Below are 18,432 nucleotides of genomic sequence, written 5' to 3' on the forward strand. Positions count from 1 at the left end.
ACCTGACCACAAGGAAGGGGTCTTTAGTCTGAGAGAGACTGCCACAGACCTCATTTTATTAATAACTCACTAGCCATATTAATAAAATTAATAAATTACCCAAATACTATTTCTCTCATATTTTTAATTGTCACAAAAGGATATAACTAACTTTCCTGGATTTACACTGGCTTCTAAATTTCCCTCAGATGGATTTGCCTTTCCCACATGCTCTTCCTCTTCTCCATGCTCAAGGACATGAGGAGGGACACTTTATCTTTTTATTTCCTCCTTTCTTTGAAAAAAAAAGAGAAGGAAAACTATGGGAATGTTGGGGTTAAAGTTACATCCATTCTTGTCTTAACCCATATAATTCCCCAGCCCCAGTCACCTTAGAACCTATCCAGGACAGCCAGAAGACCTGCAAACAAGTGTCATCCCTCTCTTTCACCCCAGGACTACCTAACCCCACTACTATCTCACTTGTTCCTCATAACAACTCCTGTGGAAGGAAGGAGGGAGAGAGGGAAGGAAAGAATGAATGAGGGAAGGAAGGAAGGAGGGAGAGAGGAAAGAAAGAAGGAAGGAAGGAAAGAAGGAAGGAAGGAAGGAAGGAAGGAAGGAAGGAAGGAAGGAAGGAAGGAAGGAAGGAAGGAAGGAAGGAAGGAAGGAAGGAAGGAAGGAAGGAAGGAAGGAAGGAAGGAAGGAAGGAAATATTTAGTAAGTGCTTTCTATGTGCCAGGCACTGTGCTACAAACATACAAATATTACCTATTTCATTTGATCCTCACAATCACCCTAAGGCAAAGGTTATGTGTCACACATACCTACTAAGCATCTGAGGCTGGATCCGTACTCAGGTCTTCCTGATTCCAGGCTCAGCACTCTAGCCACTGTGCTACCTAGCTGTGAGTTTGAAACTTCAGTTATCATTCCACACACTTCCCAAATGAGGAAACTAGTATTCACAGACATCAGGTAGCTAGAAATTTTTCTCAGAGTCAGTTATGGTCAGATGCAACAGCTAAATGTTGGTCATTCTTTACTCCAGTTCCAGTATTCTTTCCACCATACCACACTACTTCATTAATTTCCCCTGATAATTCCTACCACCTGAGCACAATCTCATGCTTATTTGATTGAATTCAACTGCATTCACTTCCATAAAAAATTATTGAATGTTTACTGTGTGCCAGGCACTGTGGTTACAAGAGCAAAAATTTTTTTAAATCTTTGTCTTCAAGAAGCTCACATTTTATAGAGGGAACCAACATATATACATACACACACATGCACATGCACACACACAATCAATCTATACAGAATATATACAAAAAACAAAAAAAAATCAGAATATATACAAAATAAATACAAGGTCATTCTGTGGAGTCGGGGGGAAATGATGAAAGACTTCAAGGACATTTCAAAGGAAGCAAAGGGCTGTAAGTGATAGAGGTGAGAAAGGATAAAAGTCCCTGAAAGAGATGGAGTAAAGAGCAAAAAGGTCAGATTAGCTGCACCATAGAGTTCAGAAAAGAGAGTATTAAGGCACCCAGAATTAGAGACTCATTTTTCAAGGTCTTTTGCATGTTGAAAGAAAAAAAACTCATTTCCAAAACAAATTAACCACCAAAACACTGTTGCACACATCAATTACAGGCTCACATAGAGTCACATGCGGATCTGGACACATAGACACAAATACACAAACATAGTAGCAAACAACAACCTTTGAAAATATTCATGACGTGTGGGACAGTGGCAAATCCTCAGACCCTGTACAAGCCAAAATGAAATACATCTAGATTTATACCAGGCCTAACTTTCCCTCAATTTGAATTTCCCTTTCACAAGTGCTCTATCTTCTCTATATTGAAGAAAAGGTATTGCTATTGTTTTGTTTTGTTTTTCTCTCTTTCCTCTAATACTTCTCTCTATATACATAGCCTTTTTGGAGCTGGCCTAAATTCAGCACAATGCTCTGCCCAACACTTCTGGGGTCTCCATTTTGGAGAGGGATCCAGGTCAGTCAACCTTCAGTCTCATCCTGCCCATGCTTCTTAGTTTCCATATTTCATTATCAAGGCTCTGAAGTCTAACCCTAAAGTATTCATCACTTTAGCCTTCTCACCCTGGAATATCCTTCTGCTATACCAGTTCCCTTTTCTCATTTGTGAGTTCCCCCTAGAACCTCCATCCAGAGGGAAGCCAAACTTCATTTCTTTCCTTTGTGTGTTTCCAAAATTCAACACTATGGTCATGAGCTAGGTACCTTCTTGATCCCTTTACCACTTTCCAACTAACTTTTGTGTGTTGTCTTCCCCCATTAGATTGTAAGCTCCTTAAGGGCAGGAACTGTTTCTCTTTGCTTATATTTGTATCCTTAACCTTAATACCGTGACTGAAACAGAGTAAATGCTTAATAAGTGCTTCTTGCCTTGCACTGCCTTGTTATTTAAGCAATGAATAAGTTGTAGACTGAGGAGAGGAAAACAAATTGGTTGAACAACCCTGCTTACCACATCATGCCATCAGTGCTACATTAATATTTTCAAAGTCTTCAGCACAGAATTTGGAACATAGTAGGCATTCAAAATATAAATACAGACTGACTGATTGACTATTACAAAATTATAACTAAAATATTCCCTCATTTGGATTTGGAGCACAGAAAACTAAAAGGAACTTTTTCCTAGTTTAGCTCTCATGCTCCAGAAAGAAAATGTCTTGGGACATGAGCTATAAATAAACTGTTAAGCAACAAGAATTACTTTCAAAAATAATTAGGAGGGAGCATCCAGGTGGCGCCATGGATAAAGCACCAGCCCTGGATTCAGGAGGACCTGAGTCCAAATCTGACCTCAGACACTTGACACTTACTAGCTGTGTGACCTTGGGCAAATCACTTAACCCTCACTGTCCCACAAAAGAAAAAAATAATAATTAGGAGAGGGGTACAAACATATAAAGGAGGCATTTATCAAATGCTTACCATGTGCCAAGCACCGTGCTAAGTGCTTTACAAATATTATGTCATTTGATCCTTACAACTCTGGGAAGTCAGGGATAATAACAGTGGCAAAATTTTAACTCCAGTCTTCCTGACTGCAAGCCTAGAGATCTATCACTATCCAGCTTCCTTCTTTACCAGTACAAATTATTACATCATTATTTTATTTTAGACAACGGCAGTTGGTGTAATGGAAGTCAGAAGACGTACATGTAAATACCAACAAGCCACAAGCTCTCTAAAGATATTTCCTTATCGGTAAAATAAGGACAATAATACATATTCTGCTAATTTAATAGGGTTGTTATGAGGATCAAATAAGATAGCACATATGATTACAAAGAACTATAAAAATATAAGAGAATTTTTGGAGTCTCTTTTTATTTCAATTTGAAAAATTATCTCAACATGGCTTTAAGAATCTACACCGAACTTGAAAACTTTCCTTCATTTTAACTATCAACCAATCAATAAGTATTTATTTAGTCCCTACTATGGAAATAAAGGAAAAGTGAAAATGGTCCATGCCCTCAAGGGTTTTACATGCTAATAGAGTAGAAAATAAATCCTTTAAAAAGTATTTACAAGATATGGGAAAGTTACCAAGTAACCTTAGAGGGGAGGGCACTAACATGGGGGTGGGGTGAATGACTATCAAGAAAGGCCTTCTGAAGATGGTGATATTTAAACTGGGCTTTGAAGAAGCCAGAGATTCTAAGAGTTGTAGGAGAGGGAACAGGAAGAACATGCAGGCACGTGAAAACCTGTGCAAAGGCACAATGATGCTGTGTGGAAGGACAATAAAAAGGTCAGTTTGGCTTGATCATAGTGTGTGGAGAGGAATAAAGTATAAGGTCAAAAGCAGAGGAAGGTTGTAAAAAGCCTTAATTGCCAAACAGAAGAGTATATATTTGATCCTAGAGGTAATAGAGAGGTACTAGAGTTTATTGAGTAGTAGAGTGACATGGCCAGACTTGTACTTTAGGAAAATCACTTTGCCATTTATGAATAGGACTGCCAGGATAGGAAGTCCTTGACAGTAACAGAATAGTTCATACTAGGAATGGGTTTTGGGGAAAAGATAATGAGTAGTTTGTTAAATTTGAAATACCTACAGGAGGACGTCCAGCTCAAAATGTCCAATAGGTAGTTGGTGATATGGGAATGGAGTTCAGGAGAGAGACTGGAGCCAGATATATAGAGCTGAGAATCCAAGAAAAAACAGATATGATAATTAAACCCAAAAGATTTGTAGTGTTGGAGTACAGAGAGAAGAGATAAAGCCTCGAGAGAACCTTGGGGCACAACTATACTTAGTGGGCATGACATGGATGAAGATATAGCAAAGAAAAAAGAAGAGGTCAGATAGTAGGAAGAGGAAAGGGAAAGGGAATAATCATTTATATAATATATAATATATGTCTATCACATGCCAGGCATTGTGCTAAGCACTTTACAAACATTATCTCCTTTGATTCTCACAACAACTCTGTGAGGTACTCTTTTTAGGTACTAGTATTATCCCCATTTTATAAGTGAGGAAACCAAGGCTGAGTGGTTAAGTGACTTGCCCAGGGTCACACAGCTATTAAATATCTAAACCCAAATTTTAAATTCTTGACTTCTGTCTCCTTGACTGCAGACCTTGAGCTCTATCCACTGAGTGACCTAGCTGCCTTGGAAAATCAAGAGAGCAGTACCATGAAAAGTAAGAGTGCCTGTAGATTTAAAAAAAGTATAAGTTCTTTTATGGTACACTAAAATTTTTAATAGCAAATAAAGCACCAAAACTCAGGGAAGGGAGGGTCAACAGTGTCAAATGCTGCAAAAAAAAAAAAAAAACCAAGGATGGCAATTGAGAAAGAACATTAGATTTGGTCATTAGGAAGTTATTGGTCATTTTGGAAAGCATTTTTAGTTGAATGACAAGATTGGAAGCCAGGTTGCAGAGTGTTTAGAAGAGAATGAGAGGGAACAAAATGGATACCACTAAGTGTAAGTGGGTTTTTAATTTTATTTTTCCCACGGAGTTTAGCTGAGGACAGAAGAGATATACTATAGGTTAGTGGTTAAAAGGAATAGTAGATCTAATTTTTAAGAGGATTTTTTAAAGTATGGAGATACTTAAATGTGTTTATAAACAACAGAGAAGGACTTAGTAGATAGGGAGAAATTGAAGAATAGATATGAAGAAGGGATGATACTGGGGGAAATATACTGGAGAAGTTTAGAGGTGATGAGATAAATAATACCCTAACACGATTGGTTTTGACAAGATGGGCCACCTCTTTATCTGACTAGAGCAAAAAAGAAGTGGAAAATTACATCAGGGGAATGTGGGGTGAAGAGAAGAGAAAGAGGGGCAACTCATAGCAAAGAGTCTGTTTTGGTGAAACAAGAAGGGAGGAATTAATTTGAAAGGGTTGAATGGGAGAAAAATGGAGAGGCAACAAGAATGATGGCCTGAGACAATATTGAGGGATAGAGGGACATAGTACAGGACATAATTAGGAGTAGTAAGGAGAATGATAGATTATGATAAGAAAGGAATTTTGGAGTCCTTGACCATGGAAGTAGAAGACAAGTTATTGATGGCAAGATCAAAGGTACTCAACATTCAGGTTATGGTAGTTAATTGAAAAGTTAGGGTATTTGAAGGAACATCAATATATATGCTGAAGTCCTTTAGTGTGAAGGAAAGAAATTGAGGTGGAGAGGGAGACCTTGAGCCACATTTGAGAAAAGAGGAACAATTTCCTGGGGATTGGTAGATAAGGGGCACCAGGGTCTAGATTGGGTGATATAAGGTGAATGAACCTTAGAGGAGAGGTTACTGAACATTTTATTAACAAAAATTTGCCATCATGTTGAAACACTTAAGGTTGCTGATAATTTGAAGTTTTTAACAATGATTAAGAAAATTTCTGGAGGTATAATGCTTCTCATGTTTAAATATATTTCACAAACTCAGAATTTCAGAGGTGGAAGGGACTTCAGTGGCCATCTCTAGTGGCCATCATATAAGGAAAAAAAATCTTCCTACAACCAACAGGACAAGTGGCCATTCAGTCTTAAGTAAGGGGGAACATAAACTATTATAAACAGTGGAATTCTAGTATTTTTTCCTAATTGGCATTTCAATTTGTTATAGATTTTAATAATGTCCTATGATAAAAACCTATGGAATTGAACATGGGAGTATAAATTATATAAACATTTTAATTCATTTGTCAATTCCCAGAAAGTGGTTTAGCTATTTCTCTAGTGGATGTCATATTCTCTATTGTTTTTTTAATAATGTGAATATTTGTAGCCCTTTAGTATATTATCAGAAACCAAGTAAAGTAACAGCAATCTTCAGAAAGTACATATCTGTACTATGTGGCAATAAAATACATTTCATGTACTTTTATTTTGTATGCTTTTATAATAAAGTATATAATCCCAGGGCTCTATTAATTTAAATGTCCAATATAAGGAAGAGCTACTGGAAAAATCTACAAATAGCAAAGCAATTCTATGGACTAAAAGCACTAATAATCAAGCTTATTCATTATTTGCAAAAATAAAGAAACACAATGTCATTTTACTGTCAGAATTCACATATCTTTGCATATGATATGTTATATATAAAAGTGCACATAAACATTTCTTCTAATGGTTTATCTAAGGATTATATTTAATTCACAAAACATGTAGTTAAACATTCTCTAAGAAATTTCACGTTTCCCTAGAGTGATAGAATTTGCTTCTTTCTACACAGTTTTCTCTTAGATTTTTAAAAAATTTCATTCTTTATATTCCAATGATCCTAATGATATTCATGTCATTCCATAAAATACCACAGGCAGTACTGTACATTTTTATTCCACTTTTGTTACTTTTGAAAATTTCAACAAAACATGGCTTATTGTCAGTTAACAAATCTAAGAACTATGAAAAACAGGAACTTTCTCACTGAGAATGACTGCAACTGAAAACATACATTAATTTTCAAAACTACATGAAACCCCTAAAATATGAAATTATAGTCTCTCCCAATAAGAAAGTACTTAAATTCCACTATTAATTGTGTCCAAGTTTAGCAGGAAAATGAATTTTCCTTACTGTTATACTTTTTATTAAAACAAAAATGCCCAGATCTTAATATGTTTCAGTTTACTTGATTTTGTTTGTTTGTTTTTAAGCTACTGACCAACATCTATAAAGTTCCTGTACAAAACTGCAAAATTGACACAGGCCTTCTCTACTGTAGCATATTTACCAAATATTATGTAATATCTAAAACAATATTGTCTTAATTAGGCATAACAATTTTCCTTTCTTTATAAAGGGTAATTCCTTGAATGAACACTGTTGATCTAGAACAGTAATGAACTTTTTCATTATAGGAGTTTCAAAAATGAATAGACATTTTTGAAAACAATCATGCCTTTTAATTTTATTATCACTTTTCTTTAAAAACAAAAAAAACCTATGTGTTTCATTTCCCAACTCTGGACAAGATTCTCATATAATTTCTCTTGGTCCTTTTGTTGAGTTAGTCAGCAATTCACAGAGCCATTTGTAGGCTGAAAAATGAGCTTGGTATTATAAGTTGCAATTGAATATGTATAATAACACCATAAGGATAATTTCCCTAAATTTTAACACTATTCATTAAGAGCTCCATCTTCCTTAGTTTGCGTTTATTCTTTGGCATGGGCTTAGGATAGAGACCATTTTTCAAAAGGTGTTCCTTGCTGAGACGAACCTGAGCACCATGCTGAAGTTGGAAAGAACACAAAGCTTGAAGAGGCCGAAGCAATGTCTGGTGGAGGGAAAGAAAATGAAAAATCTATTAAATATGTGCATTAAAAAAGTCATTGTATCTAGACTTTTTCTAGCAATGGTTAAAATTGCTCTTTTATATTGTTATTGATTCTTCTTATACTTCTAATACTAGAACTAATAAATAATCTGATAGATTCTTTATTTGCTATAATAATTTATAGGGAAATTCATTACTTATGTAATGTAGGGAGACTTTTAGATTACTTTACTTCACAAGACAGAATAGAGGCTTCTCCTAAAGATACTGAAATTTAAATTTACTTTTACCTAATATTCTGGATATAAAAGAAAAAAAATGCCCTTAGTCATCCATAATGTTTGTCTCAATGACTCTAGGCCTAGTGGTCTATCCACTGAGCCACTTAGCTGCCTCTAAGGAGTCAGGAAGATCTGAGTTCAAATTTGACCTCAAATACTAGCTGTGTGACCCTGGGCAAGTCACTTAACCTCTGTTTGCCTTAATATATTAGAGAAGGAAATGGCAAACTACTGTAGTAGTCTTGCCAAGAAAACCCCATGGACAGTATAGTCCATGGCATCGTGAAAGAGGGGAGCACAACTGAACAACAAAAATCACCAAGGGTATGGAACAAATTAAACCATAGCACAGCCTCATACATTAGCACATATCAGACTATAAACTCTATAAGTACGTATGTCTAGGGATCCTCTAGCTTTAAGGAGTTCTCAACCTTTTTTTCTGTTATGGACCCCTATGGCAATCTGGTAAAGCGATGGCCCCTTCTCATAATGATGTTTTTAAATGCAGAGAATAAAATATATAAAATTTCAGTGGTGCCTGACTTTTTGACCCCATTTGGGGTTTTCTTGGAAAAATACTGGATTGGTTTGCTATTTACTTCTCCAGCTCATTCTACAGATGAGAAAACTGAGACAAGCAGGGCTAAGTGACTTGCCTAAGGTCACACAGTTAGTAAATGTCTAAGGCCAAATTTGAACTCACTGATTCCAGTGCTCTAGCCTCTGTGCTACCTAGATGAATCCAGTCCTCATTTACAACATTAACTTTGCTAATTCCTTGTCCTTGCACCCTCTCCTCATTTCAGTTAGAATCTCTAGGTTTGTTAAAGCACAACTCAGGTACCACTTCCTTACAAGAGACATTTCTTGAACTCTGAAGGTGTTCCCTCTCTCTCCTCTCTCCTCTCTCTCTCTCTTGCTCTCGCTCTTGCTCTCTTTGAGGGGCAATGAGGATTAAGTGACTTGCCCAGGGTCACACAGCTTTTAAGTGTCAAGTGTCTGAGATCACATTTGAACTCAGGTCCTCCTGAATCCAGGACCAGTGCTTTATCCACTACACCACCCAACTGCCCCCTCTCTTTTTTGAAATTACTTTGTATTTACATATAACTTTTTGTATTTATTTATGTTTATGTATATTGGTAAATAACATATTTTCCTCTCCCCTACTAGAAGATAAGCTCTTTGAGGAAAATTAATATTATACCAGCATATTAATAATCACTTATTAATTTGTAATTCATCCTTTTTTTCTCCTATTTTTGCCTTTTTGTCAAGACCCCACTCCTATAAAAAACAGGCAGTCTCTGAAGGGCATGACCAAATAATGATCATTCCTAGCCCCCAAGACATCTGCTTATTATTAACTACCATGGGCTATGCCTCACCCAACTGGGACCCTGTTTGTTGTTTAAACAGGGCTCAGTTTGAGTTAATTCCTCTTCCTAGGGAGTATGAGCTTTGTCCTTGTTCCCTTCATTAAAGTTAGGGGTGACCTGGTCTACAAAGGAAAGAACAAGCCAGTGAAAAACTGAGGAGATGGCTCATGTTTTTGTGGTTAAGACTGCCAGCAACTCACATCCCTTAGAAGTCAGAGAGGGGCATGATGGTCATCTTCCCACCTTCCCAAAGATAAGGAGGAGCTAAGAACTTTTTAGCCTACTTCCTCATTAAAATGTCCACCAACTGGGGCAGCTAGGTGGCCCAGTGGATAGAGCATCGGCCCTGGAGTCAGGAGGATCTGAGTTCAAATCCGGCCTCAGACACTTAACACTTACTAGTTGTGTGACCCTGGGCAAGTCACTTAACCCCAATTGCCTCACTAAAAAAAAAAAAAGTCCACCAATTGGGATTGTCAGAGGAGGTCTCAATGATGTATTGTGAGGCCAATCAAAAGGAAGACACACCTAGGAATAAAAGACCCAGCCAGCTCTTACTCAGAGACTTTGGCTCAAATGCAGGCACAGCTTTCACCTGTCTTTTATTAATAGATCAGATGCCCTATTAAAACCAAGCTCAGAGAAATGACTTCCTATTATTATTGGTTAAATTTCCTGATGACATCTTTGAGGGCAGACATTACTTTGTTTCTGTCTTCATGTCCCCAGTGCCTAGAAGTATCTGCCTCATAATTGATATTTTAATATATTTAATGAATTATTGAGGAGGAAATACATCTTTACAAAACCAAAAAGATAAAATGCCAAATTTGGGGTAGAGACGAAATTCCCAAATTTACTAATTCAGGGTTTTCTGGAGCACATTTGTCAATTTTACATGCCCATGAAAAGGACTTATAAATTCTTTTTGTAAGCTGCTATAAACACCTAGAGCCTGCACAGTAGTGTAGCTTTAGGGGATGGTTGCTTAATTTTCTGGCTGTGTCTACATGTAATTTTGGCTAAAATCACAGCCTGGAAGAAAACACATTCTTGTGTACTCTTCTAAGATCTAAAGGAAGTAATAAGCTTAATAAGAATTTTTTTTCATCAAAAAGACAAGTTTCTTCACTTCCATTTGATGACTGTTAAATTTATCATATAGTTTTGGTAAAATAAAGGGTTTGTTTTCTTTGCTTTTCAGTTAAGGAATTCCCAAAAATTAGAAGAAAAAGTCAAAGCTGCCTAACTCTTCCTAGCTCCGCTCCTGACTTTCTGGACTTCAAAACTATGCCTCTGTTGCTATCTCGCTCTGGAACTTCTCTTAGTGCCTGGATTTTCCTCCTCCTGAAACATCCAACTATGCCTATGGTCTTCTCACCCTAAAATATCCCTCCACTAAGCCAGTCCCTTTCTCTAATAGTGAATTCCTCCTAGAGCCTTCATTTTGTGGAGAGGCTCAGGCCTTCATTCTTCTCCTAGCTTTGTTCCTGACTTCAGAATTCAAAACCATACCTCTCACATGGGTACATTCATCTTCACCCTCCCACCCCTACCCCTGGAACTCTCCCTGCTTTTAATATCCCTTTTGTTGTATTTTCTTCCCCGTTAGAATGCAGGCTTCTTGAGGACAGTTACTTTCTTTCTGCTTATACTTTTATCTCCAAAGCTTATTGGCACAGGGCTGGCACAAAGTTGTGTTTAAAAAATGCTTCCTTCCTTTTTCCCTTCCTTCCAAAGAACATTTTGACAATTTAAACAATATAATCAATAAAACTTTGAATAATGCAGAAATATTTTGGATATAGTGAATACTTTTGGAATGGGTGGAATGGTTAACTAAATTAGATAAAAATTAATTTAGCAAAACTAGGCCATATATAGGATGTAGAAAGTCCCACATGGCCCTGTTGGAACATGTCACATTTCATCGGTAGACTATATTTAAGCAGAGCTTTACAAATAATCAATCATTGATCTAGTAACCAGAAAGCTGGAAATTAAGTAAGATATAGGAAGAAAAACAAATTTAAGGAAAGTCCTAATAAATCTGAAAAAGGTAACATCATCAACTGATCTGGCAGCTATTATGCAGGTTGGATTGCCAAGAAATATTTACTAAAATTTTAAGATATATATATACACAGTCATGCCTGTCAGCAACTTTTTGAGATGCAAGAGTGCATACTAACTCCAATTATTTTAATATGCTTTATTCAACTCTACTCAAGGAATCAACAATGAATTGAAAGCTAGTACTTTACAGAGATCACAAAAACTTTTCAACAGACTTTAAATATTGAAGAACATCCTTGAGATACTCATTTTAAGCTCATAATTGTTTCTGAAAGAGCTGAACAAGATTATGGATTGCTTTGGAGAATGACATGACTGATTCTGTATTGGATGTGAAAAACCTCAACTAGAAACTGTCATTCTGTCCATTCAGTATAGATCTGGCTGATACTACATGTCATTCATCAGATTCTTCAAAGGTGGGAGAATATTTAAATTTCTACCCAAGATGGCTTCGATCTTCTACTTCCACAAATATTATTGCCCCAGAAACATAAAACTTGATGTTATATGAAGCTGTATATGTTTTGTTGTGGTTGTTTTTGGTTTGTTTTTATTTTTTTCTTAAAGGTAGGGTCTTTGCGCAATGGCAGTGAGAAGATGGAAACTGTTGCCAAAAGCTCAAGCCACACTCTCATACTAGGTCAGCTTGCAGCCTGTACTTGAAATCTGAGAGAAGGGTTTCTCTGCTGCTGTTGGAGAATGTTCAATCATACCAGTGGTGTAAAGCTTGCCCTCCTAAGTGAAAAGAGAGGAGAAATAGAAAATGATGGAGATGAGTGTAGAAACTAGCAAGAGAACCTATTAAAATACATGATGAGGGGGCAGCTAGGTGGCGCAGCAGATAAAGCACTGGCCCTGGATTCAGGAGGACCTGAGTTTAAATCTGGCCTCAGACACTTGACACTTACTAGCTGTGTGACCCTGGGCAAGTCACTTAACCCTCATTGCCCTGCAAAAAATAAAATAAATAAAAAATAAAATAAAATACATGATGATTGAGGGCAAGGGCTGAAGGGAAGGGAATAAGCATTTATGTAGCACCTGTTATGTCCTAGGCAGTATGCTAAATATACATGGAGAAGCATTAAAGATTACAGGACCATATATTTCTACTCTATATCAAAAAGTGTGTAGTAGAAAGATGTCTAGACTCAGAGTCAAAAGATATGGGTTCAAATTCTAAGCTTTGCCTTTTACTGGCTGTGTGACTGGGCAAATCAGCCTCTCAGCCTTAGTTTAATCATAAGCAAAATAAAATAATCCTATTTGCATTCCTATTTCATGGAGTGAAGGGTTTTATAAGCTGCAAAGAGCAATAAAGACATGTTATTTCATCTATTATTCAGGTTATAAATACAATGGATTATTTTTATATTTTCACATACAAAAATTACATTTTCCTAATAAAATGTCCAGTTTTTAATCAAAGCATAATTTTCTCCAAAGGTACCTCTTGAATGTGATCATTTTTCTCCAAAATAGCAAGAGCAACAGCTGCACATTCTAGTGTAGAGAGGCACCTATTGGTTGGTTGTGTCCGAATTACATATTGACTAGAAACACTGGTTTTTAATTGCACCTGCAAGCAAAAAAATAAGTAATTTAATTTTAAAACCACATACTTTTAAAATAGTCATTTTTGAGTATTATTCACCATCCCATTAATAAAGATTTACAGTGACAGCACACTCTTCTATTATACAACATGGGAGTTCTTATAACCTTAGTTATATCATAATATCAAAAATACTACTACTTTGTGTTAATATATTTCCAACATACAGATAATGTTGAATGCTTCTAAATACCACTTATTGCCATACTTTTATGAAATACATGTAATCCAACTCTGTTAAATTTATACCACCTATATCAAAAATAGAGATCCAGGAAGGTTTTGTTTGATTAGATTCAAGAGACAAGTATTAAATCTATGATGATTTCTTCATACAAGGCTGGTACAGAAAAATGAAAAAGCCATTATCTTTGACCTCAAAGTAACTGTGGTTGGAGGAAACAAGATAGGAATTCAAAAAATTCTAACACAAGTTACAATGTAAAATGTTTAGGAAGGGTGCCATGGGACAATCATCAGCCTCACTCTCTCCTCCAGATTCATCAAAATCCAGTGGTAGGACAAAAGTCAGGATGAGTGGCAATGGGCAATGTTCCACATGTTGTGGATAACCTTGGCTTTGATGTCTGACCAACCTCTAAACACTCCATAGCACCTGCTTCAGCCATCTTCATGGCTACTGGAACAAATTGTTCTCATCTTCCCATTCCACTAAGGAAGTCTTCACATGATTGGAGTAGACACCCCTCTCATAACTCACTGCCGGGTTTAAGGCTTGTCAGTTACCCTCAGTCTGGTTTAGCCCATTTGCTGAGATGGTTTTACTGGGGTGTGACAATTGCATATGCTAGGGCTTCTTGGAGCCACAGTTGAGAATTGGATGACAGGCGGACACCAAAGGTGAATAAGCAGCCCTGAAAAGGTCTTGGCAAGCCTTCACGTTAAAGATGCTTGTCCCCTCTGAACACCCCATATGCCCCAGCATGTGGGAGTAATCATGAGGCAGCAGAATAGATGGCAGGATGGCTAGTGGGTTTATGCTCACTCACTTACCAATCTGGATCAGTACAGCAATTCCAAAGCTGAATAAGTTAACTCTTCCAAGGGCTGGGGGGCGGGGGGGGGGGCAGCTAGGTGGCACAGTGGGTAAAGCATGGGCCCTGGGTTCAAATCCACTCTCAGACACTTGACACTTACTAGTTGTGTGACCCTGGGCAAATCATTTAACCCTCATTGCCCCACCAAAACAAACAAACAAACAAACCAAGGACAAAGGGTGCTTTTTTCTAGTGTTTTGGTGAAGCCTGGTCTGCTGGTCTGAGGCCTGCTAGATATACTGAGCTATTTGAATATATGCTCACTTACCACTCAAGAGAGCATACAGTGAGAGACTGATGAGGTTGTCCAGAGAAGTGTTAATGAAAGATCAGAGAATCAGATCTTCAAAAATGAGAATGCTCTATTTCCAAATATGTCATAGCACTAGGCTTTTCCTTTGCATTCATCTCAGAGTCCCTGTACATACTTTTCTTCACACCAGATTATAGATTTCTTGAAAGAAAGTTCTATACATATGAAGAAAGACACAGGTTTAAATCCCATTTCTTACACTTAATACAAAGTCTTACCATGGGCAACTCATTTAACTTCTCTGTCTCAGTTTCCTCAATTGTAAAAAAAAAAAAAAAAAGGGGGATAAAAGAATTTGTAGTAGTTACCTCATGGGTTCATTTTGAGAACCAAATAACTTAATATACATAAAGCACTTTGTAAACCTTAAATAAGCAAATGTCATCCATTATTATTATTATCATTAATTACATTGCTATATTATTTATGCCTCCAGAGTCTAACATATTACCTTGCATGTAGCTGGCTGAATGAATGAATGAAAACCACTGAAGGTTTTTGAGCAGGGCAATTATGTGACAAAAGCTATGAAACAGGAAGATAACTCTGGGTATTAACAGATCATCAGAACAGGGAGATACTAAAGGCAGGGATACCGTTATAAGATAATTTAACTTCTGAATCATGTGACAAACAAGATGGAGAATGAGACACTTTCTCTAATTCTCATAACTTCTCAAACCTCTCCAAAACAGAAATGATATATTAGAGATAAAGTAAATTTGGCTGGTTCCACAATCTGAGACACCAAGAAACCTAATGAAGTAAAAACTGAATAAACCTAATAACAGAGAAAGCTAACTGCTAACCATTAACTCATTCACTCAGTATTCCCTCCCCCACCAGCCACCATGCTCTGGCAGCACTGCACAGGTCAACCCACATACTTGCAATAGAATAACTCTGCCCTCCCTTTCTCCCTGCACTGTAAAAAACAAAAAGCAGATGCTTACTCTAGCTGAGACTGCATTTTGGAGAACTGAGTGACAAAGAAAATTGGGGCAGGATACTAATAAATGTGGTGTTTCATTAGGCCTAAGGGAAAGGAGACTGGCATCCATCTAGGGTCAGTTTTGTCCTCCCCAGAAGTCACTTAGAAATGTGGATTCCCCAGTATGGGAAATGGTTGAAACAGCTTCGAGCTAACTGTCATCAAAGGAGAAAGAGTAAGAAAATAAGCAAGAGGGGAATATAAGGGGGAAAAAATAAGGGGGTAAAAAGACTGGAATTATCAAATTCTCAGGAGGAATAAAACTCAGTTAAAGACTGAACAATAGGGAAGACATTAACAGAAGGGAGTATGGCCTCCAGATCATCTAAATGAGCTCAGGCATCTATGCAAGAGAAGGGAAAATGAATCAACATCAGATGAAAGAGAGGATCCTGTGAATTCCTAAGAAAGCATAGAGACCAAGATGTTCCCAAATGGTTTTAAAAAGCAAAACAAGAATGCTAAAAGCATATTGTATGACCTAGACAGCATTAACAACCAAAAGAATAAAAAAACTTGAACCCATGATGGCAAGCCTCACCAAAGAAACAAGAGTGAACAACTGTTTGTGAATGCAAATACTTAGAAGTGAAGTATAATCTGCAAAAGAAGCAAAGCAATAAAGTTAAAAGAAAACATGACCTCTGTGAGAAACCCCATTGAAAAATTTCTGGGACTCAGTGTTGGAGAAATATCAAAGGTCTTTATTTACATTCTCTCGAGAATGGGCCAGCTCTCTAATGGAAATGGCAGCAAAATGTGGGCCCCTGAGTTCTTTTATCCTTTAACATGGCTGGCCCCTCCCTTCTTCTCCAGTTATAATCTGCCTGCCAAGACACTGGCACCAAAAACTAGCCAATCAGAACACAGTATAGCCAATGGAAAGAAGTGACACAGAGACAGCCCTCTAAACTCCATCTCCCACGTGACCAGCCTTGGGACTCACTCATCATGTGATTTGGTTCGTTGGGGTGGGAGAAGGGAGGAAGCCCTTTCTTAGACCGTTGTGGACATTAGCATTTTCAACTTTTTTTTGGGGGGGGCACATTTTCCCACACCTCCATACATACAAAATATATTGATCTCAAAGAAAGGATGCACAGAGATAACCTAAGGATCACAGGTCTCCCAGAAGAAGAAGAAAAACCTAAACAACATAATGCAAGAAACAGTACAAGAAAATTGCCCAGAACTTCGAACACTGGAAACAAAGTTCCAAATGAAAGATTCTACTGATTGCCTCTAGGTAGGAAAAACAAAACAAAACTATGCTACAACTAAAGGAAACATACACAGTGGCTAAATGTAACAATTCACATGACAAACAAATTTCACAACTAAGAGAAAGACTTTCAAACATAAAAGAAAGAAAATCTGAATAGCAAAGAATATTCCATACCCACCAGAAACAGCAGGAGGAAACAGAATAATATGTTCTGAAGAGCAAAGTTCAAGATGCACCCTAAGGTAACATACCGTGCAAGACTAACAACTGATGGAAAAAGATGGATTTCCAATTTTTATTTTTTAAAAAAGGAATTCAAAACAATCCCACACAGAAAACTAGACCTGATTTTTTTTGTTTGTTTGCAAACACCATAGACAACAAAAATACAAAACAGGTAAAGAAATACAGCAAGTGATGATGGCACAGATAAAATAAAAATTACCTCGGATGGGAAAAAAGAGGGGAGGAATAAAAAGAGATAGACACTTATGGGGCAAACAACAACAAAATAACAATAGAGAAACCATTTTGAGTTGGGTTTGTTTTTTTTTTTTCTAAAAATACACAAAGAAACAAGGGTGAAAACAGAATGCAAACAGAAGGGATGGTCAAGAAACAAGCCTATAACATCATGGACTAAACCTCATAACATTGCCTACAGGTTATTCAATGTTTTGGGAGGCTTTTGTTTCTGTTTTGTGGGACTAAACCACAGAAAGAGAGCCATAAAAAGGGAGAAGGGGAAAAGAAGATAAAGCAGATTGTATGATACACCCTAATCAAGACAAAGGTTAACAATAAAATGAAAACAACTCCTCTAATCTCTCTGGAAAAAGAAGACCTACCATGAAGCAAAGGGAGATACTGAAAAGGGGAAAAGAAAGGAGGAAAAAAAAAGTGGGGAGAAGGTTCCCAAGGCGGGAAGAGAGATATTTTATAGTGATGGGGACCTTAAAATGGGTGTATTCTGCAGGGATTTGGTGCTCAGACCACTCATCTAGCCTGATGAGGAGAATCAGCTCCTTGGGGCAACTGATATCCAAAAGAGTAGGAAGGCATCAACCAAGAGAGGAGACAATGGGAAATGGGGGAAAATTATCCTGGGGAAGAGCAAAGGAAGAGCAATAATGGGACATAGGAAAATTCCTACTATGAAGTAAAATTCCTATTACCTGCAGGAATTGTTTTTTCTAAGAATGAGGCACAACAAAAAAGGTCTATAAGATCTACAAAATTATAACAAATGAAAGAAAATAGAAACAACTCTATAGATTAAACAGATCATTAGGATTTTTTAAAGTGACAGATTGGATAAGAAAAGCAAAAACGGGGCAGCTAGGTGGCACAGTGGATAAAGCACCGGCCCTGGATTCAGGAGGACCTGAGTTCAAATCCAGCCTCAGACACTTCACACTTACTAGCTGTGTGACCCAACACAACATAAAAGAGATAAAGAAGGAAAACTACATTAGATTACAAGAAACCATAGAAAACAATTAATATCAATATTAAAAATATATGTTCCAAATATCTTAGCATCTAAATTCATAAAGGAAAAATCAGCTGAATTACAATAAGGTACAGGCAATAATGCAATTGTGGCAGGGGATTTCAATGCCCCTACTTCAATTTTGGAGTAATCTAAGAAAAAGATTAACAAAAAGAAAAATATAGGATTGGACAAAT

The 18,432-nt window shown here is 37.1% G+C and overlaps 1 protein-coding gene across 3 annotated transcripts in view; it reads right to left on the reverse strand.

The window, feature by feature from the left end:
- Positions 1 to 18,432, reverse strand: part of DTWD2 (DTW domain containing 2) — a 186,973-nt gene that overhangs the window by 33,604 nt on the left and 134,937 nt on the right. The window contains exons 5-7 of one of the 3 annotated variants that reach the window (XM_043978704.1): positions 12,992 to 13,120; positions 7,743 to 7,799; positions 3,459 to 4,192 (exon numbers count right to left, since the gene is read on the reverse strand). In XM_043978704.1, the coding sequence (XP_043834639.1) occupies positions 3,992 to 4,192; positions 7,743 to 7,799; positions 12,992 to 13,120 (387 nt within the window). In that variant the 3' untranslated portion in view covers positions 3,459 to 3,991. Of the gene's footprint in view, positions 1 to 3,458; positions 4,193 to 4,714; positions 7,800 to 12,991; positions 13,121 to 18,432 lie in introns of those variants that run through there. The other 2 variants (XM_043978707.1, XM_043978705.1) reach the window with 2 other exon arrangements.

The sequence above is a fragment of the Dromiciops gliroides genome, chromosome 1 (genome assembly GCF_019393635.1).
Source record: "Dromiciops gliroides isolate mDroGli1 chromosome 1, mDroGli1.pri, whole genome shotgun sequence".
NCBI classification, from domain to species: Eukaryota; Metazoa; Chordata; class Mammalia; order Microbiotheria; family Microbiotheriidae; genus Dromiciops; species Dromiciops gliroides.